At 33.2% G+C, this 23,223-nt stretch overlaps 1 protein-coding gene across 2 annotated transcripts in view; it reads left to right on the top strand.

Annotated features, from left to right (window-relative positions):
• Window positions 1-22,359, top strand: part of LOC114326803 (deoxyribodipyrimidine photo-lyase) — a 46,378-nt gene extending 24,019 nt beyond the window's left edge. The window contains exons 4-6 of one of the 2 annotated variants that reach the window (XM_028275249.2): window positions 4,217-4,409; window positions 15,263-15,504; window positions 18,683-22,359. In XM_028275249.2, the coding sequence (XP_028131050.2) occupies window positions 4,217-4,409; window positions 15,263-15,504; window positions 18,683-18,906 (659 nt within the window). In that variant the 3' untranslated portion in view covers window positions 18,907-22,359. The remainder of the gene's footprint in view (window positions 1-4,216; window positions 4,410-15,262; window positions 15,505-18,682) is intronic. The other variant, XM_028275251.2, reaches the window with a different exon arrangement.
• Window positions 22,360-23,223: the final 864 nt, after the last annotated feature.

Consider the following 23,223-nt stretch of genomic DNA (forward strand, 5'->3'; position numbering starts at 1 on the left):
TACTTATATCATTTCACAAAAATGACTTACACCACTTTGGCTTTAATACCATCAATTCACATCCCATCTGCTCAGGCGATAAATTTTCAGCGAGAATGGTTCCCTTCGTACTCCAAATACATTGGGTTGTTTAAAAATGCTTTTTTAAACAACCTAAAAAAGTTATAATGAGTTTTCCCCAAAAAGTGCTTAATTTTTGGTTATTTCACGTTAAAATATTTGATTTGGAATTTGACGAATATGAACCTATTTTTCATTAGCTATAACTCTACTTCTACTAGGTCCAAATATCTAATACATATACCATATACCATATTTTTCACTTTTTTACAGGCTATATTATTGCAAAGAATAATTTTTTGGACAAAATACTTACTTTTTGAGTTATTTTTGAAAACCGTCTAAAAACGTGGTTACAGTGGAACCTCGATAACTCGGATTAATCGGGACCGCGACCGATCCGGGTTATCGAAATTCCGAGATAGCCGGAGAATATGGTAAAAATTAATAAAATACGGTATACTTACAGATAAACTCCGTTAGAATTGAAATAACATGAAATATATTTATAAATATGCACAGTACCTACTCATTAAAATTACTAAAAAAAACACCAAACCCAAACGTAAGCAAATGGAAGCGAACAATACAAGACATACAATACTAAAGACCATTGTTTATAAAAGAATTTTTTAAATAGTCTTTCCTAAACAATGCTAACAGTTTGAAATAAAAAGGAATAGATACTACAGACAGGTGGCTGTTGTTTCTGCGGCGTGTGCTATGAGTCATTTTTTATATCGTATAGTTCAAATTACACACATAAGTACACATTATCACTCAAATATTATATTACATACATTTTTATTGTTGAAAGGTTTGTCTGATAATTAACTATTTTGATTGGAAATAAGCCACAATTAAATTGAAAAATACAAAATATTGAAAATCAAAATGTTTATCTGATGAAAATCGGTCCGGGTTAGCCGGACTTCCGGGTTATCGGGGGCCGACTTATCGGGGTTCCACTGTATTTTGTTGAAAAATGAACATATTCACTCGCAAATAACTCGAAAAGTATTGACTTGGTGAAAAAACTCTATAAAACGAAAGTTGCTTAGAATTAGTCAGTTTATCGAATTCCGGACTTATTTTGGACGTATATTTTTTCACTCCCGAAAAGGGGTGAAATTACCTCCAGGGAAAAAGGACACATCGGCACACTATCACTTTTTTTTTGGCTTGTTAGCTATGTGTATGCTAACAATCCAAGCGATTTTTTAAAATTTAGAGGTGTTCCAAAATTTTACCAATAAAGAACGTACTAAAACTAGAGATCGTCAAAACGAGATCATTTGACTGGAAAGGATTAGTACCGGCAGCAATAGTAGAATAGTTTAGAAAAATATATGAAAAACACGTGGTGGTGAACAATGAACAATACTTTCTGACGCTGGCGCTGGTACGCGAATACTATTGATTTTACAGGAAAAAATTTTTTCTAGTTTAATTTTGTACATAAATGTTTTTTTTCGTAAAATGCGTCGGAAAGCAAATATTTCCAAAAATCTGTTATTAGACGCCATTTTTTGAAATTCAAAAAGGAGCATACCTAAATCCACAAAATAACCAATTTTCAAAACTACCGGAAAATTTTCCAGGTAACCCCCTTTTTTTCGACCAAATGGCTGAATTATTTGTAGTGGTAATAAGAGGTGTATTCTGGATATTTTCTGTAATTTTGACTCTTCATCTTATTCATAATCAAACTTCTGAGAATTTGCGGTAAAAATTTAAATCATGACATGAGAATTATTCCACAAAGTATAAAGGTCGGCCCTCACTTATCCGGAACAACACGGAATGGAACGGACCATCGGCATTTTAATATGTATCTTCGTGTATTCAGATCAAAATCATCAATCAAAAATCATTCAGATCAAATCAAAGTCGAAGGACCACATACGGAATCCACGGAATACTTATACAGGAAAAGAATATCAGAGAAGATTGCTGAGAATGGAATATTAGAAAACGATAACATCGATGGAAGCTGGCAAAATCTCAAAGATAACATAATTAACGCTGCAACAGAATCACTTGGAGAGAGAAAAGTAACGAATACTCACATATTAAAGAAGAAAACCCCGTGGTTTAGAGATGAAGTTAAGATAAAATGCGAAGAAAAGAAGAAAGCCTTTTTACAATACAGAACGAAACAAACACAACAGGCATACAACCACTACAAACGAATCAGAAACGAAACGAATACTTTAGTGAGATAAATAAAAAGGGAGCACTGGCAGAGTTTCTCAAAACAGATGGAACACGACTTCTACGGAACACAAAAAGAAGTATGGAGAATGATCAGAGGGCAAAGAAAGGAGATGAACGAATTAATAAAAGCGAAACACATTCAGAAGGAAACATGGACAGACTACTTCCGATCTCTATTTGCTAAAGGCGACGATAATGAACAACCAACACCTGAAATTACAACAAACGAAGAAATAAATATCGAGGAGGGAGAGGTAAAGGAAGCATTAAGAAAATTAAAAAATAGAAAATCTCCAGGAGAGTACAGAATATCGAACGAACTCCTAAAATACGGAGGACAAGATCTAACTAAACAACTATTAAAACTAATACAAAAAATAATAGAACAAAACAGAATACCACAAGAATGGAGATCGAGCATCCTAATACCTCTCTTCAAAAAAGGAGACAAATGGGATCCGGAGAATTACAGAGGAATTAACTTATTAAACACAACATTAAAATTAACAACCAAAGTGATAACAAACAAATTGAATGAAATTATAACATTAGCAGAAGAACAACAAGGTTTTAGGTCGGGAAGGTCATGCACTGACGCTATATTTATAACGAGGCAAGTTCAAGAGAAATCGTTGGAATACAACAAACCGGCATATTTATGTTTCGTGGACCTTAAGAAAGCATTTGACAGGGTTATATTAAAAGACGTTATCCATTTGTTATACTCGAGAGAGGTACCTCTAGGAATAATTAAAACGATCGAAAACATCTACCAGAACAACACAATAAAAGTAAAAGTGGACGATGAATTAACTGACCCAATTGAAGCCGGCAATGGGATAAGACAGGGGGATTCCTTGAGTCCTTTATTGTGTTCAACCTAGGAAATAATAAAAAAAGTAAGAACTAAAAAAGGATACCAAATGGGAGAAAAACAACTTAAAATAATCTGCTATGCGGACGATGCAATACTAATCTCGCAAAGTGAAGATGATTTACAACGTATCCTGCACCAATTCAACATAATCGCCAGAAAATTACATGTTAATTTCCTCACAAAAGACGAAATGCATGGTTATAACAGCAGATCCAATAAGATGTAAATTGGAGTTGGAAGGTCAGATAATAGAACAAGTGATGAAGTTTAAATACCTAGGTATCACACTATCTAGCTACGGAAGGCTCGAAACAGAAGTGGAAGATCAAGTGAATAGAGCAAACAGAGCGCAGGTTGCCTGAATGACACAATATGGAGAAATAAAAATATAGGAAAAGAAATGAAAGGCAGAATTTACAAAACAGTCATCAGATCAATAATGACACGCGGCAGAAACACGACCCGACACAGAGAGGACAAAACGATTGCTCGAAACAGCGGAGATGAAAACCCTTCGAAAAATCGATGGTAAGACTCTATGGGACAGAGCTAGAAGTACAGATATACGACGGAGATGCAAGGTGGATAACATTAATAACTAGGTAAGAAACAGAAGAATCGAATGGAATGACCACATAAGCCGAATGACAAGAAAGAGAGTAGTAAGGACAGCGAGAGACGGTTCCCTAATAGGAAGACGATCAATGGGAAGACCACGAAAACGATGGAACGATAGCTTACTAGAGACGCATTACAAAAACAGACAGAGTCATGGCTATACAAAAAGGAGTAGAAGAAGAAGAAGTGTATTCAGATGACAGCGCCTACTTAACTGAAGGGCCTACTTAATTCCTACAGAATCGTAGCACACCGATTCACATCGAAATGCGCCGTTATCTCGGAAGGGAATATTTTCGCCGTTGGAGTGTGGTGTAGTCTAGCGATCCGGTACGTAGTGAATAGTGTGCGCTTCCACAACGGAACGAATCGAAAATATTGACGAGGGTAGTCCTCAAGGGCTGTATAATATATATATTAATGTAACCAGTAATATATTTTTAGGACAAATAAGTGCCCAAAGATGTGCCTTAGAAGTAAAGAGTGTTAGTTCACTTTTCAAGGAACAATGTGATAAGTATTTAGAAGAGCTTATAGTACGAAGGGAGCTGACGGATAACTTTTGTTATTATAACAGCAACTACGACAATCTAAATGGAGCCGCTAAATGGGCCCAAGAAACGTTGAAAGTACATAGGTAAGAATTTTAATTATTAAATTATTAATATTAGGATGATGCTTGATTTATCCCCGATTTATGCAAAAATATTAAGAGGAAACAGTAGCGATCAACAGGTAGCAGTAAACGCGGTCCAAGATTGCGGCTGTAATTTTGAATATTTTGTCGAGATATTTGGCACACATATTCGTAATATAATAAACAATGGCGGTACAGAGCCCAATTTGAGAAATATATTATAATGTGGAAATTATTCTGTAATTAAATACAATATTAAAAAAAGGAGCCTGTACCGCCATTAAGGAGAACAAAAAAATACACTTTCTTCAAATAAACTTTTTTATCCCATGCCTAGATTTTGTGTCATTTTGGACCTACTAAAATTTTTTATTTCTAACAAGAAATCGAACATATTATAACTAATAACTAATTTGGCAACATAGAGAAATTGTCACTGTCATTTTGACAAACCGGCGTCAGATTTTCTCTTATCTGTTCTGTTATCTTTATCAATATCTGTTCAGTGCAGTAGTGAATTTTAAGAATTCGGCATTGTTGTTGCATAGGAAAGTAGTGTTTTATAGTTAAGTTATTATATTTTTGTGTAATAGAACTAAGTTGTTGGCCTATTTGAAAAAATAGATTATTGTTAATTGCGAGTTTTAGTTATATGTAGATAGGTAAGTATATTTTACGTAAAAATATTTCGAATTCTAATGCGAGTATATAAAGATTTAGGAGGATTTTTTATTCTAAAAATATTATCAATAGTTTAACAAAATGGGAAAAGTAAATCAAACGAAAAATAAAGTGAAACCGTCCAAGAAAAAGTACATTAAAAACCGTGCCAAAATTATGCGAAAATCGAAATTTGTTTCGCTTCACAACGAAAAATGATTATTTATTATTGTTTTATTATTAGATATTTCATGCAAATATCTATCTTAACATAAAATTTTCACCCATTTTGGTTTATTTTTATAAATATTTATTTACTAATATAAAATCGTTTTCTATTACTTCCATTTAGCTCGACTATGATATTGTCAAAATATTAATCTTAGATAATGTCAAAGATTACCATGTTTGATAATGTTGCCAAGGTTTATGATACTATGTCCCGAAGTTATATTTTGTTGCTACCTGTTGATCGCTACTGTTGGCTCTTAATTAGTTTTATCACCATGCGTAAAATGCTTTGAAACCCAAAACCTTCCATCCGTCTAAGATTGAGAATGTTAAAATTTGTATGTTTTTATTTACTTATTGCTTTATTTTTATTTAATTTATTTTAGTTAATGTTTTTAAACTGATGATTAAGTAGTAAGCCGTTATGGTGTACTACACCAAATACTATAGACTATAATACATCCAATTCCCACAGAAAACTGGCAGCACGTTGCCACTAGCGCCTCTTCCGACTCGAGTTGATAACTACGTTTTCTCAACGTAAACATACAAATTTCATTTTTGAATAAATAGCTAATCTTGGTAAAGCATGTTTGTATTTTAAAAGTACTTAAATTTATGGCTTTAAACACTAAACTTAAAATTATGCAATGGAACGCTAGATCAGCTGTTGCAAATAAAAACAGCCTACTCAATTTTCTCTCTAAAGAAGATGTTGATATTGTTCTTTTAAGTGAAACCTGGTTAAAAAATAATGTTGTATATAATTTTAAAGGTTATAATATTGTTCGTCAAGATAGTACAGACGATTTTGCTGGTGTCGCTGTTTTGGTAAAAACAGGTATCCCTTTTGAAATCTTAAAATTAAATAAAAACTTCAATAAAGAGCTGCTTGCCTGTGGTATTAAAATTAATTACGATCATACTCACTTGAGTTTTCTCTCTGTATATAGATGTCCAAAAACCAAAACCAGAATAGAAGATTGCATTATTGGGGGTGATATGAATGCCCACTATGCGCTCTGGGGATCATCAAAAAATGATAATATTGGTGATCAAATTGTAGAGACCCTACAGGATCTTGATGTCTTATAAAATAGGTTCGGTAAAATGGATTCTCTGCAAATACCTAGGAAGGCAACAAAATTAACTAAAAAGTGTATTACTTTGCCCCATTCACTCCGATGAGAGGGTGTTTAGCTGCAATTTATTTTTACAAGAAGGCTAACCCAAGACTGTATTGAAAATTTATTTTGTATTTTTGGAGCTAAGGGTTTTAATAATAATACACCTGATAGTAAGAAATTTAGGTGTAACTTAACGTTGTGTCTAGGTACACGCTAACGTGTACGCAAATAAAAAAGTTTGGTACACGCGAAACGTCATTAAGTCAGTGACGTCACTATTTTTTTGCATACACGCTAACTTGAGAATACCGCGAGTGTCAGAGTGAGGCTTAGAATTTGTCTAATCGCGTTGTGTTTACATTTTAATATTGATTAGTAAAGAGATTTCTTTATTTTTATTTGTTTAGTGTTTGTTTTTAAATTAATTATGGAGTGAGGACAATAATTATCTTTTAATGATTTTAACAAAATTTTAAAACATTATGAAAAAGATAAGAGACAAAAAATCGTGATTAAGGGTAGCAGAAGTATTAAGATAAAATATGCAGGGCGATTGATTAGTGTGATCAGTAGATCCGCTATAGTAATAGATAGCAATAAAAGTTAGTAATAAAAATTGTAGCAAACTTTGAGCTTCATATTACAAAATTAGTTAGAATGTTACAGGGCGTTCGATAACATAGTGGCAGACCAAAGTTATGTTTTTTTTAAATGGAACACCCTAAATTTTAGTTTATGTTCGAAATCTTCTTAACGTTCCCATCACAAAAATATAAAGGATTATTATGTTATACACGGTATTTACAAAGTTATAACCAATTTTCTATGAAAATCGTAACAAGTGTAACTCCCTGTATAAATAGAAATAAACATAACATTATATACTGGTATCATTAACTTACGTATAAAAATTATTTTAACAGTATTTTGTACATGTCATGTCAACTAAATATTTATTTTGCTAACCTGAATATATCTTTTATATTATACACATTGATTTATTACAATTAAGTTTGAAACATCTGAATAGTTCTGCTTCCCTCCCCCTTCCTTTAATAACAAATATTTTTCTATCAAACAAATAAACTAAACATATCAAAATAGCGTGTACCAAAATATACAGTCACTGCGCACGCTAAATAATGACGTCACTGGCTTGATGAAGTTTAATTCGCGTGTACCTAAATAACTTTTTTATTTGCGTACACGTTAGCGTTTACCTAGACACAGCGGTAACTTAAAGGGAGCTTCAGATAAAATTAATGATATATTTAAAAGGTATTTTCATAATTATATACAAGGGAGTGTTGAAAATGTTAATATTCATTCATTCATTAAGCATCACAATCCCTAGGGATTATAGCTAACGCCATGGCGTTTAAGATCCTATTCTTTGGTGAGGTGGATTAGTCCTCTGTCTTTTTATAGCTTGCTGTGTGTCTTTGCTGTTCTCATGACTTTTTTCCATTTCTTCATGTCCTTGCACTGAACTTTCCAGTCTTTCACATTCATTGCTCTTATGTCTTCTTCTACATCATCCAGCCATCTTCTTCTGGGCCTTCCTCTACGCCTGGGCCATAGTGGTGTCCAGTTAGTTATCCTTCTCAACATATCTGATTGTGGGCGTCTCTGTATATGTCCTATCCATTCTAAGCGAAGCGATTTTATGTATCTGACTATGTTTTCTCTCTTTAATTCTTCTTCAATTTCGGCATTTGTTTTCATTCGTATTTCTCCCTCTCTTGTTACATTGTGGCCCAGTATTGTTCTTTCTTTCAAATTTCAGAAGACTATCTTCTTCTTTCTTGTTAATCGTTGTTGTTTCCATCCCATATGTAACAACAGGTCTTATTAAGGTCTTATATAGGTTCATCTTGGTTCTCTTGCTCAGGGTCTTGCTTCTCAGCAGATTTCTATTCATTCCATATGCTTTTTTGCCTTTCAGAATTCTTTCCTCTGTTCTCTCTTTTCCAGTTTTCCCTATTGTTGCTCCCAGGTAGCTAAAGGTGGATACAGTTTTAAATTTATGGTTTTGTGTTATTAGATATTTCTGATTTGTTGTGTCGTTCTTCCCTAGCGTCATGTATTTTGTTTTGTGCTGGTTTATCTGTAGCCCTATTCTCCTCGCTTCCTTATCTAATTTTTCAACGGCTTTTATAAGTGTCATCTTCGTCTTCGCTATTATGACTAGATAGTCTGCATATGCTACTAGTTGAAGTTGATCTGTAATAATGTTTTTGTTTGCAAAGTTTGTCCTCCTTATTATTACTTCCAACATCAGGTTAAATAGTGTCGGTGAGATAGAGTCATCTTGTTTGACGCCTTAGTTTATATTGATTTCGTTAGAAGTTGTGGTGGTGTTCTTTAGACTCTCTGTTAGCAGATGTCTTAATTTTTCTGGGATTCCAAGATTCTCTAGCTCCTCACATTATTTTCAGTCGATTAATAGTGTCAAAAGCGCTTTTAAAATCTATGAATATTAGGTGTATTTCTCTGTTGTATTCTCTCGATTTTTGGATTATTTGCTCCACTGTATGTATGGAGTTAATTGTCGATCTTCCCGGTCTGAACCCGTTTTGGTATTCTCGTAATATTCGTTCAGCGCATACTTTAAGTCTCATGTTTATGATGTTTGCTAGAATTTTATATGCGGTGTTCAATAAAGTTATTGCTCTGTAATTCTCGCACTCCTCCCTATCTCCTTTTTTTATATATAGGTAATATTATACCTCTGTTCCACTCATCTGGTATTCTGTTTTGTGTTTCTGTTTTGTTTCTGGTTAATGTTAATGTTAAATATAAATTAAAATTAAAATGTTTCTTACAAAAAACTTTCCAAAATGTATGTACAAATTGTCACAAAACTTTTATAGATAAATATTTTAATCTTTTAATAAAAGCGTATGTAAATAAAATTAACGATAGTAAAATGGAAAAATTATGTAAATTAAAAAGTAACAGCATTAAAAGCATCCGTTATGGTTTGCAACTTTTAGAAGCCTCGGAGGTGTAACCAGAGAAGGTTCCAATTGTTTTCAATCTGGTGGGATGTAGAGTAATATTTTTGGTGTTATTTTATGTGCTATTAGATTGAAAACTTAGTCTTTTGCTAGCAGTTGACGCTAGGGCATCCCTGCCATTTCGTTCGTTGCAATCCGTAACTGCACGCCGAGGTTTGTCCTGGTTGGGTCAGAGAGAGCAGCATATGTGCCTCCTGATGAGAGATTAATAAGTTTCGAAACCGGTAGAGGTGCTTGCTGCACTCTCTGATTGAACTAGAATATGATGCGGCTGTAGTTTCGTGTTGCAACGAGATTGAAAATGGTTATTCATTTTTGATAAAAAGTAACAATATAAAATTAAAGAAAATAGCTCACAACTAAATTTGTATTTTGATTTAATCGTATAATAATACCTTTATTTTAAATGCATAGTTTGTGGTTACCAACTCATACCACTAGATGGCGCTATTTTGTTTGCTGCCACAAAATTAATGGGAAATGTCAAGAGTTGTACGTATTATAGTCTATAGTATTTGACTACACTGTCATGTAGAAACCACTTTTGTTGACGTATATTAAGTGAAACCTCTTCTACTCATACCGGTTACTGATTCGCAATAAAATCTAACTACATATCACTATTTCAGTTATCTTTTTTACACGGTCACCATCAACACCACTCCACATATTTAGTGATTATTTTGTTTGGCGTGTTACTAGTGATATATGTAGATTACTTTTGTTAAATAGCAGTGAAAGGTCTGCCTATTAATAAAACCGTTTGCATTTGCTAAAGGTGACGATAATAAACCCAACACCCGAAGTGATGACAAACGAAGAGGTAAACATCGAAGAGGGAGAGGTAAAGGAAACATCAAGTAAATTAAAAAATAAAAAATCACTAGGAGAAGAGAGAATATCGAATGATCTAAAGTACGGATGTCAAAATCTGGCTAAACAACTATTAAAACTAATAAAAAAAAAATAATAAAACAAAACAGAATACACAAGAATAGAGATCAAGCATCCTAATACCTCTCTTCAAAAAGGGAGGCAAATCGGACTCGGAGAATTACAGAGGAATTAGTTTAATACTCATAACACTAAAGTTAATAACCTAAGTGGTAACAAACAAGCCGAATGAAATTATAACATTAGCAGAAGAACAAGGTTATAGGTCGGAAAGATCATGCAACGAAACTATATATTTATAATGAGGTAAGTTTAAGAGAAATCATTAGAATACAACAAACCTGCATATTTATTTGGTGGACTTTAAGAGGGCATTTGATAAGTTCAAATTAAAGGACTTTACCCATTTATTGCAGCAAGAGGAATAATTAAAACTATCGAAAATATCTATCGAAGGAACACTGGGAGAGCTTCTCAAAACAGATGGAACACGACTTCTACGGAACACACAAGGAAATATGGAGAATGATCAGAGGACAAACAAAAGAGATGAACGAACTAATAAAAACAAAACACATTCAGAATGAAACTTGGGCAGACTATTTTCAATCTCTGTTCGCTAAAGATAACGATAACGAACCACCAACACCTGAAGTGACAACAAACGAAGGAAATTAAAAAATAGAAAATCACTAGGCGAGGACAGAATATCGAATGAACTCCTAAAGTACGGAGGACAAGATCTGACCAAACAACTATTAAAACTAATCCAAAAAATAATAGAACAAAACAGAATACCACAAATAGAGATCAAGCATTCTAATACCTCTCTTCAAAAAGGGAGAAACATCGGACCCGGAGAATTACAGAGGAATTAATTTATTAACACAACACTAAAATTAACGACCAAAGTGATAACAAACAAACTGAATAAAATTATAACATTAGCAGAAGAACAACAAGGTTTTAGGTCGGGAAGATCATGCACCGACGCTATACAGGGTGTTTGGTAAAGAATGGGCCATAGCTTAACCTTAGATTCCTGAGGTTAAAATAGGTAGATTTAAGCTAACTTACCTTAGTACAAAAGTTGATAATAACCGTAATACAGGGTGTCAAAGTTAAACTTTTATTTTATTTATTTTTGAATATTTCCTGACAGGCATTTGACAACAACACGAAATTTGGTAAGTGGTGCTAGTACTGTATACCCTACTAAATTATGTTAAACAAACGTTTCTGGCTACTACCAGAGGCGTACGACGGGGGAACGTGAATGGTTGACCCTTCCCAAATTCTACGCCACTGGCGGAATTGCTATTTTAGTGCAATTTTTTGATTCTCCAATACTTTCTATGTAAATAATATACTCTTCATTCGTAACGATAAAGCCATTAGTTTTCGAGATATTTGAAGCTAAAAACGAAGGAGGATAATACATTAATCAATAGAAGTGTGCCTTTTCATTTTTAACTTCAAATATCTCGAAAACTAATGACTTTATAGTTACGAATGAAGAGTATATTATTTACATAGAAACTATTTCAGAATCTAAAAATTATGATAAAATAGCCGTTTTATCAGTGGCGTAGAATTTGGGAAGGGTCAACCATTCACTTTCCCCTGTCGTACGCCTCTGGTAGTAGCCAGAAACGATAATTTAACATAATTTAGTAGGGTGTACAGTGTCTATACTTTCTGCCAAGTATGACATGGATATGTCAAATTATTTTAAAGTATTCTTTTTTTTAATAATTTATTCTTTATTTAAAACTTTAAGAACTATGTGTGCCCGGTACTATAAAACTATTTGACATATCCTTATGATACTTGACAGAAAATGTAGGTACTGTACATCCCTCTAAATTATGTTAAATAATCGTTTCTGGCTACTACCAGAGGCGTACGACAGGGGAAAGTGAATGGTTGACCCTTCCCAAATTCTACTCCACTGATGAAACTGCTATTTTAGCATAACTTTTAGATTCTCCAATACTTTCTATGCAAATAATATACTCTTCATTCGTAATGATAAAGTCATTAGGTTTCGAGATATTTGAAGTTAAAAATGAAAAGGCACACTTATTTTGATTAATGTATTATGCTTTTTAGCTTCAAATATCTCGAAAACTAATGGCTCTATCGTTACGAATGAAGAGTATGTTATTTACATAAAAAGTATTGGAAAATCAAAAAAATTCACTAAAATAGCAATTCTACCAGTGGCGTAGAATTTGGGAAGGGTCAACCATTCACGCTCCCCCCTTGTACGCCTCTGGTAGTAGCCAGAAACTTTTGTTTAACATAATTTAGTAGGGTGAACAGTACCAGCACCACTTACCAAATTTCGTGTTGTTGTCCCATGCCTGTCAGAAAATATTCAAAAATAAATAAAATACAAGTTTAACTTTGACGCCCTGTATTTCGGTTATTATCAACTTTTGTACTAAGGTAAGTTAGCTTAAATCGACCTATTTTAACCTCAGGAATCTAAGGTTAAGCTATGGCCCATTCTTTACCAAACACCCTGTATTTATAATGAGGCAGATTCAAGAAAAATCGTTAGAATACAACAAACCGGCATACTTATGTTTCGTGGACCTTAAGAGGGCATTTGACAGGTTCAAATTAAAGGACGTTATCCATTTATTGTACGCAAGAGAGGTACCTCTAGAAATAATTAAAACGATCGAAAATATCTACCAGAACAACACAATAAAAGTAAAAGTAGATAAAGAACTAACGGACCCAATTGAAGCTGGCAATGGGATAATACAGGTAGATTCCTTGAGTCTTGAGTCCTCTATTGTTCAACCTGATCATGGACGAAATAATAAAAAAAGTAAGAACAAAAAAAGGATACCAAATGGGAGAAAAACAACTTAAAAGAATCTGCTATGCAGACTACGCAATACTAATCCTCAAAGTGAAGATGATTTACAACGTATGTTGCACGAATTTAATATAACCGCTAGAAAATTTAACATGTTAATTTCCCCAAAAAAGACTAAATGCACGGTTATAACAGCAGATCTAATAAGGTGTAAATTAGAGCTGGAGGATCAAATAATAGAACAAGTCATGGAGTTTAAATATTTAGGTATCACACTCTCTAGCTACGGAAAGCTCGACACAGAAGTGGAAGATCAGGTGAATAAAGCAAATAGAGCCGCAGGTTACCTGAATGAAACAATATGGAGAAATAAAAACATAGGAAAAGAAGTGAAAGGCAAAATTTACAAAAGTCATCAGACCAATAATGACATACGCAGCAGAAACACGATCTGATACAGAAAGGACAAAAAGAATGCTAGAAACAGCAGAGATGAAAACACTGCGAAAAATCGATGGTAAGACACTGTGGGATAGAGCTAGAAGTGCAGATATACGGAGATGCAAGGTGGGCAACATTAATAATTGGGCGAAAAACAGAAGAGTAGAATGGAATGACCACGTAAGCAGAATGACAACAAATAGAGTAAGTAGTAAGGACGGCGAGAGACGGTTCCCCAATAGGAAGACGATTAGTGGGAAGACCACGAAAAAGATAGAACGACAACTTACTGGAAGCACATTGAAAAACAGACAGAGTCATGTCTACATAAAAAGAAGAAGAAGAAGAAAATATCTAGCAGAACAACACAACAAAAGTAAAAGTAGAAGAACTAACTGAGGCAATGGTATAAAACGAAGGATTCCCTTCGTTATATACCATCGAAAAGTAAAAACTATAAAAGGATACCAAATAGGAGAAAAAACAACTTAAAATAATCTGCTACGCGGACAATGCAATACTAACCTCTCAAAGTGAAGATAATTTACAACGTATTCTGCACCAATTTAATTTAATTGTCAGAAAGTTTAATATGTTCTCACTATTTGCTTATACGTCCTTGTATTGAAATTAATGTCTTTCATATGCTGCGTTTACTCACGCAATATGAGTACTAGAAATCAGTTCGTTATGGGTTTTTGCCTTGAAAGTTGATACTTTATGAAATGCAATTTTTCAATTCCCTATGTCAATTCATTTATCGTTTGTTTACTTTGCAAATTATAGAAAGCACAGATTTGTCATTTTTCTGAATTGATTTCAAACGTAAGAAATATTTGGGTCTCTAATGTTTAAAAAAAAATTAATTAAATCCAACTTTTTATTTACCCCCTCTGTGGCTCAGTGGTAAGAGCGCCTAACCTTTGGATCGAAAGTTCCGAATGGTAGTGAGTTCGAATCCCACCAGGGTCAGGAATTTTTTCATTTATTATAAATTAATAAATGAAAATAGTTTCTGTCCTTGTGGGATCGTTACTCACCAGAGGGACCGCAGACGTTCGGATACAATTAGCGTCTCTTTGCAAAGGCAATGACGTCGACTTTGCAAAGTAACAAGACACTTACTCAACACACACACTACACATTACACCTGAGTTAGTGATAAGTTATACAATTACGTGGCTAAAGGTTCTAGTTCTAAACCAAGGCCAGAATCAGAGAAAAAAAAAACTTTTTCTTTCTCAACCTCTATACAGTGATGAGCGCGATAATATCCGGCAAAATAACGCAAAAGATGGAAAACATAATACATTGTGAAGTAAACAGAGATGAAACTAGTAGAGGTGGAAATTATCGATATAAACGTATATATTAACGTTACATTACATAATTTCCCACCTTTAACGTATCGGAGGAGTACGACAACTGTCACTGTGACAGGAGAATGTTATAAAATAATCCTGTGACAGACGTCTAAAGGTGGGAAACTATGTAAAGTAATGATAATTTATACGTTTATATCGATAATTTTTACCTCTACTAGTTTCATCTCTTTTTATTTCACAACTTAATATGTTTTCCATCTTTTGCGTTATTTTGCCGGTTATTAGCGCGCTCATCACTGTATACAGTTTTTTTATACTTTAGTAAGGACAAAAGAACTTGGACATATACAAGAAAACAGCTCGAAAACGCTGAGACACACGATGAAATGTGGAACGCTGCACAGTTACAAGCCCACCAAGAGGGTAAAATTCATGGATATATGCGCATGTATTGGTGCAAGAAAATTTTAGAATGGACCGAATCCCCTGAACAAGCCATCGAATATGGATTATGGCTTAATGACACATTTTGTCTAGATGGGACTGACCCTAACGGATATGTAGGTGAGAATATTTGTTATTATGCAACTAAACGTTAAGAAACCATCATTATTAAATGGAACTTCTTCTTCAAGTGCCATATCCGCGACGGAGATCGGCAATCGTCATAGCTATTCGGACTTTGGAAACGGCTGCTCTGAAAAGTTCATTTGATGTACATCCGTACCATTCTCTCAGGTTGCGCAGCCACGAGATTCTGCATCTCCCTCTGCTTCTTTTTCCTTAAATCTTTCCCTGCATAATCAATTGGGGCAAGTTGTATCTCTCTTCATAGTAATTTTCTTCATTTGATGGTATTTAAGATTTCCATTTCGTTATTCATCTTTCTCAGGACCTCTGTTTGTGACGTGTTCTGTCCACGATATTTTCAGAATTTTTCTTTACACCCACATAAGCTTATAACGAAAGGTTGTATCTCGCTCCACCTGAAATACGTCCGAGATATTTAAATTTTCTGGTTTTGATTGTAATTAAGACTTCCATTTCTTTATTCATCTTTCTCAGAACCTCTTTGTTTGTGACGGTTTCTGTCCATGATATTTTCAGAATTCTTCTATACACCCACAATTCGAATGATTCCAGTTTTTTCATTGATGCCGCATTCAAGGTTTCGTTTACGCTTCCATTCCGTAAAACATAGTCGAGAAAACGTAGCACCTAGCAAACCTTACTCTTAACTCTAACTTCAGATCTCTTGTGAAGTGGATTTTTCTAATTTTGTTAAAATTCGCTCTAGCCTTTTCTATTCTAATTTTAATTTCCTGGAATAAATTTTCTAAAGTAAATTTTTTAATAAAGTTTTTTTTAAATTATTTTAATTGTAATTCAACTATTACTTTGTTGCTATCGTTGTCCAATACCAAATATTCAGAATTAATATCCGATATTGAACAGTATATTTTTATTACCCCGTACATCACATGAACCAATTTTTTATTGTATATTTACATGTGCGGGTCTCTAATTTAGTATATTCAAATGGGAAATAAGCCACAATTTTACCTAAAAATGTTTTTATTAACGTTTCGACGCCCAAGTCGGGTGTCTTTGTCAAAATACAAAATAATACTAAATAAACGAAAATGTTGTTGCTTAGTAAAAAATTCTTCTAATAATTTATTTAATCTGACTCATTTATATCGGCAATGCAGGCATGTATTATACATTTTAAAGTAGACGACTTTAAAATGATATTGCCAATATTGATGAGTTGCGTTCCTGGGACGACTTTACTAAAAGATAGTTCATTCGATTACATGAAATTCTCAACTCAAGAATATCCGTCTTAATAAAAGTCGTCCCAGGAACGCAACTCATCAATATTGGCAATATCATTTTAAAGTCGTCTACTTTAAAATGTATAATACATGCCTGCATTGCCGATATAAATGAGTCAGATTAAATAAATTATTAGAAGAATTTTTTACTAAGCAACAACATTTTCGTTTATTTAGTATTATTTTGTATTTTGACAACGACACCCAACTTGGGCGTCGAAACGTTAATAAAATCATTTTTAGGTAAAATTGTGGCTTATTTCCCATTTGAATATACTTGATTATAAAAATGCCACAAGAAAATAGCTTCAGAACAACATCTCTAATTTAGTTCACGAATTGTAAATTGTAAACAATAATTCGGGCAATTGCATATTTAATTTGATGATCTAATATATTTCTTTGTTCTCAATATTTTGTAAACATACTCAGCGCGTGGCCTGACACCAATACTGGTGCCACCGCTGAGAAAGAATATACATTTTAGAATCATTCTCAAGAATCACTTCAACCAGGCCAGAGGTGCCTTTAACTTAATTCATACATTCAATATGCAGAGCCGTAAGTACGATGTTGGGGGCCCCGGCGCAAAAGTGATCTGGGGGCCCCTACCGGGGGGTGTGGTGGGTTTATCCCCCAGCGGAAGGGGGGATAACTAACCTCTTGATAACGTATTTTAATGCATTCCATGACTGAAGTTTCTTGTACTTATTTACATATTGCTATTTTATTTGACAAACACAAAACAATTTAGAAATCACCTTATTTTAAGCTAAATAATTTTGCGAGTACCATCATTATATCATCTTTTCTGTTTTAATTGTTATACCCCGATGACAGACGCGTTATATTGCCTACAAGTAGTATACAGCGATCACAAACCTACAGTGTAGCCGAACAATGTAAAAGGCAATTTGCCTTTTTACAAATATGTTATTATCAAAAAATTTCTATGATTAATTTTAAAATTAAATTACCATTTTAATTTTATTAGTTTGAAATCTTTTGAGACACAGAGTGAAACATAGTTTAACATACACTCTATTAATTATATACCACGTATTACACTTTAAAGCTTTATTCAGTATGTTTAGAAGTGCTATAAATAAAGATGGGAACTAGAAGAAAACAAAAATCAGCAAGGTTTGAACAATCGATTCAAATGATGAAATCACGACAAGAAGAGAATAAATTATAAACAGAAAGACAAGAAAATGCTTTATAGAGACAAACAAGTCAAATACAAGCAATGAAAGAAGAAAATAAACGGTTTTATTACGCCGAAATAACTAATTTCCTAAGTAATAATTTAAATTTTTATGTTGGGTCTCGGGACCCCAGCTTAGCTCAGGTCTCAGGGGCCCATGTTCTGTTCCAATTGCATTTTAGTCGAAAAGACTAACTTCCCTAGTTAAAAATTAAAACTTTATATTGAGATCTATTGTGCCCCTGTAAGTTCTTTTTAAAATTGTGTCATTTGAAAATATTTCGTTGGGATCGGCTTTTAAAATACATATTTTTATTTTCCTCGTTAAAGTATATGCACGGCCAACCAAAAGGAGGCCCATGCGGGTCCCCTTTGGCCGGGGGCCCCGTGGCACTGCCCCGGTTGCTCCAATGGTAGTTACGGCCCTGTCAATATGTAGCATCAAATAGAGTCTTCAACTAAATCGCGTACAAGCCATATCAGTACTCAACGTTCTCCCGGGGTAACTTCCCTAGTGTCGGTATTTATAAATAAATTATCTAAGTGCTATTGGTGTTTCAATCAACTGAAGAGCATCCTCCACTGAGCTCCGAAGATTAGACAATCGTTGTTTTTTTTTAATTGTATTGGATTTAATGTTAAAAAAAGTTAAAGTCCTTTGTATATATGTTTTAATAAACTATTGTCGAAATTACAGGTGTGATGTGGTCAATATGTGGAATACACGATCAAGGCTGGAAGGAACGAGAAATTTTCGGAAAAATTCGCTACATGGTTGATTACAGTTTAAGAAGAAAATTTAACATGGATGCGTATTGCGCTAGATATGGACGGAAAATACTGACAGATTCAAAAAGGAAAAGGGATGCAAGTAGTGGCAGTGATGACAAAAAAGGAAAAAACAAGAAAAAAGCGCGTTAATAGGAAATATTAGTTAAACTTAAATTACTGTGTTGATTTCATGGCTTTAAGATACTTAATTTTAACAAAATCAATGGGAAAATCCCAGTAGCTGGCTGTATACCATAATTAAAAATCATACAGAACAAGTAAAATCTTCGTTTGTACAATGGTATAAAAAGTTTATTGAAAAACTATTAAAAAGTCATCAAAAAGGATTCATCTTCAGTTCGTTCTGCTTAGTAGATGAAACTAGCAACCTTATAAAATAGGTGACAATAGGTTGAAAATCTGATGTTAGTAGCGACTCTTAAGTCGATGTTAAAAGATAAATTTAGTGCTCAAAGGGCAACATGATTCACTGCTCGATAAGAACGTGTGGTTCTTGCCAGTTCAATGGACACAGACCAACCATTGAACTGTCATTTAAGTCCATTGAACTGGCAAGAACCCCACGTTCTTATCGAGCAGTGAATCATGTTGCCCTTTGAGCACTAAATTTATCTTTTAACATCGGCTTAGAGTCGCTACTAACATCAGATTTTCAACATGTAAATCATATTTCTCGATGTCACCTATTTTATAAGGTTGTTAGTTTCATCTACTAAGCAGAACGCACTGAAGATGATCTGATCTAGATCGAAAACGTTTTGCGAATCCTTTTGGATGACTTTTTAATAGTTTTTCAATAAACTTTTTATACCATTGTACAAACGAAGTTTTTACTTGTTCCGTATGATACTTAATTTTAAGTTGTAAAGATGTGATATTTTAAATTATGTACAAATTGGCTTTTATAGACGAACTATTTTAAATTACCCTCGTTATTTTCGACTGAATTCTTTATTTGTTAAAATTACTTAAAGGTGATTCGCATTTTACGAAACGTAAACGTCCCGTCACGGACCGGCAACGTCCCGTCAAAATATTGTTTCAAAGAAACGTGAGAGCGGGACGTCCCGTAACGCTGCCGACATATGAGAACATCGTGGCTTAAAATACACTATAGAATATTTTGACGGGACGTTGCCGGTCCGTGACGGGACGTTGACGTTCAGTAAAATGCGAATCGACCTTTACTTTAAATTTTTATGTATTACGTTCATAGACATAATAAGAATAGACTAGGTATAGTAGGCTAAATAGTGTAACGTGGAGCAGTCGGTAGGTGGTCTATTTATCTCTCTTTTTTGCGCGATCCCACGCATGTGACAGATAAAGATGGAAATCCACGAGGAAGAATTTCCTGTTGCTGGCTGTATACCATTAATTACAAGTAAAATTTAATAAAAAAATTTTTGTCTTGGTAAAAAGCCCCTATAGGGCTACAAACATAGAAACAAAACGTTTTCGCTCTGTAACAAGAGTATCATCAGTGTTACAAGAACATGGTGAGCCAACCAAAAAATACAAAAGTCAAAGCCTTTCAAAAACAGACTAAAAGGCTCATATAGATGCAAACATGTCAAAATCCAAATGATGGATATAGTTCCTATGGCTTCGGCCCTAAGGCAACATATGACTCCCACACGTGGTAAGTGGGTCAATAGGTAACAATTAGGTCATTATGTTACAAGCGGGTCAGTTGCCTGTCACCTCTTGTAACATAATGACCTAATTGTTACCTATTGACCCACTTACCACGTGTGGGAGTCATATGTTGCCCTAGGGCCGTAGCCATAGGAATTACATCCATCCTTTGGATTTTGACATGTTTTTGAAAGGCTTTGTATTTTTTGGTTGGCTCACCATGTTCTTGTAACACTGATGATGCTCTTGTTACAGAGCGAAAACGTTTTGTCTCTATGTTTGTAGCCCTATAATAGGGGCTTTTTAAACTAAGACAAAATTTTTTTTATTAAATTTTACAGATAAAGATGGCTAGACCAGTCAAAGTGAATATTAACCAATGGCGTCCTTGATATTGGCGTTACAACTCGATGCACAGGGCGGCCCATACCTTACCTTGTCTATTCTTATTATGTCTATGATTACGTTTTTTGTTACAGTAGGTTACAGCTGTTGATGTTACAAAACAATTTATCAATTTTTTTTTGCCACACTCTAGCCAGATTATTCAACACTTTAATGCACTCTATTTTGATGTCACCCAGTTTTCACACGAACTGTTTATCTCAGCTATAATCAGAAAATATTGTACACTCAAGTTGGACTTTTATTAAATAAATTTCACAGAAACTGAATTGTAACATTTTAGTTAAATTAGTTTTATTAGTAGACTTATAAATCATATTATACAGTGTGACCCATTTAGATTGGAAACACCTGTATAAAATTTAAAGTTGTTAACCGATTTTAACCAAATTTTTTTTAATGTCATGTAATAAAAGGTCTATTGCGGGACAAAATATGAAATATTTAGTTAAATTTTCAGGGCATTCTACGGTACTTTTTCTTCGTCGAAAATGAAGAATTTGTATTAGCGATTTTTTTATTAAAAAAATTTCTACGCCACTGGATTTAGAGTGGCTTCAAATAGCTATGACAAAAATTGCATTAAAATATATTTATTAATAACGAAGTTATGACAACTTAAAATTTTAAAACTCACTAAGCTACGAGTCAAAAAAGAACACCCTGTATCAACAGATAACCATAAAACTAATTATTTTTCAAATAATTTTAATAATAAACCACTACTAGACAAAAAAATGTTTAAAATAAATTTAAAATGAAATTTTTGTCATAGCTATTTGAAGCCACTCTAAATCCAGTGGCGTAGAAATTTTTTTAATAAAAAAATCGCTAATACAAACTCTCCATTTTCGACGAAGAAAAAGTATCTTGTTAATTATTAATATTAAAATTATTTGAAAAATAATTAGTTTTATGGTTATCTGTTGATACAGGGTGTTCTTTTTTGACTCGTAGCTTAGTGAGTTTTAAAATTTTAAGTTGTCATAACTTCGTTATTAATAAATATATTTTAATGAAATTTTTGTCATAGCTATTTGAAGCCACTCTAAATCCAGTGGCGTAGAAATTTTTTTAATAAAAAAATCGCTAATACAGATTCTCCATTTTCGACGAAGAAAAAGTATCGTAGAATGCCCTGAAAATTTAACTAAATATTTCATATTTTGTCCCCGCAATAGACCTTTTATTACATGACATTAAAAAAAATTTGGTTAAAATCGGTTAACAACTTCCAATTTTATAGAGGTGTTTCCAATCTAAATGGGTCACACTGTATAATATTAAGGTTTTATTTTTAATTTATTTGCAGTATTTTAACACTAACAGTAAAAACACAATAATTTATAACATTTTATTTACTTCACGCAGCAAATGTATTTATTAGACTAATCACTACAATTATGTCTCCCTTTTTTATATTTTGTTAACAACTCTTAGCCTAGATTCCAATAGAAATTTATTGATAATGTTTTTAAACACAATTGAACGTATGTATACTTATTATTTTATTAAAAATGTTTGTAACACTTTTTAAAACAGTTTTTTTATTTTTTTATTTGTTACAATCTATACAGGGTAGCGAGAAAGTATGGAAGCACGATCATTTCTCGGAAACCGCTAGAAAGATTTTGATACATTTTGGTGGGTAAGGATCTTCTAATACGGCCGATATTTTAGTGGTAATTAGATTATTGCCAAATCTTCCGTTTTTCTGAAAATATAATGAACTTTCTTATTTCAAATAGAACACCCTGTATATTTTTTGGGTTTTGACGTCCTTAAGAGATAGTGATTATTTTTCATGTGATATTTCCTACACCTAAATGTCATAATTTCGGAGTTTGGCTACATTTATTAAAAAAAAATTTAAACAAATTAAAAAAATAAATTTTTTTGGCCCGGGCAGACATTATTTTAGGTTCTTTGGATCATTGGGAACAAAAAAGATCTTTTGTAATTTTTCTCTAAAGTTAATCGTTTCCGAGTTATAAACAATTTAAACTGAAAAAAAAAAACGCAAAATATGACGATTTCTAGGTTCAAAAACACAAGTAAAAAATATTATTTTTGAAATCACGAAGTACCTAAATTCAAATTCAAGCCTTATTTTATCAGATACCCATAAGTAATTTGAACTTATTTCAGTTTAAAACACTGTTTTTTAGTTGTTAAATCACTCCGATCGCCCGTCCTCTCATATGTGCTTCATTAACAATTAAAAAATCAATGTTTTAGAATAAAACGTGTCAAAAATTCTTATAGGTAGCTAATAGAAGAAGGTTTGAGCTTGAATTTAAGTACTTTGTAATTTCAAAAATTATTTTTTTACTTGTGTTTTTAAACCTTGAAAATAGTCATTTTTGATTTTTTTTCAGTTTCAAATTGTTTATAACTGGGAAA

Source organism: Diabrotica virgifera, chromosome 4 (assembly GCF_917563875.1).
Source record: "Diabrotica virgifera virgifera chromosome 4, PGI_DIABVI_V3a".
NCBI lineage: Eukaryota > Metazoa > Arthropoda > Insecta > Coleoptera > Chrysomelidae > Diabrotica > Diabrotica virgifera.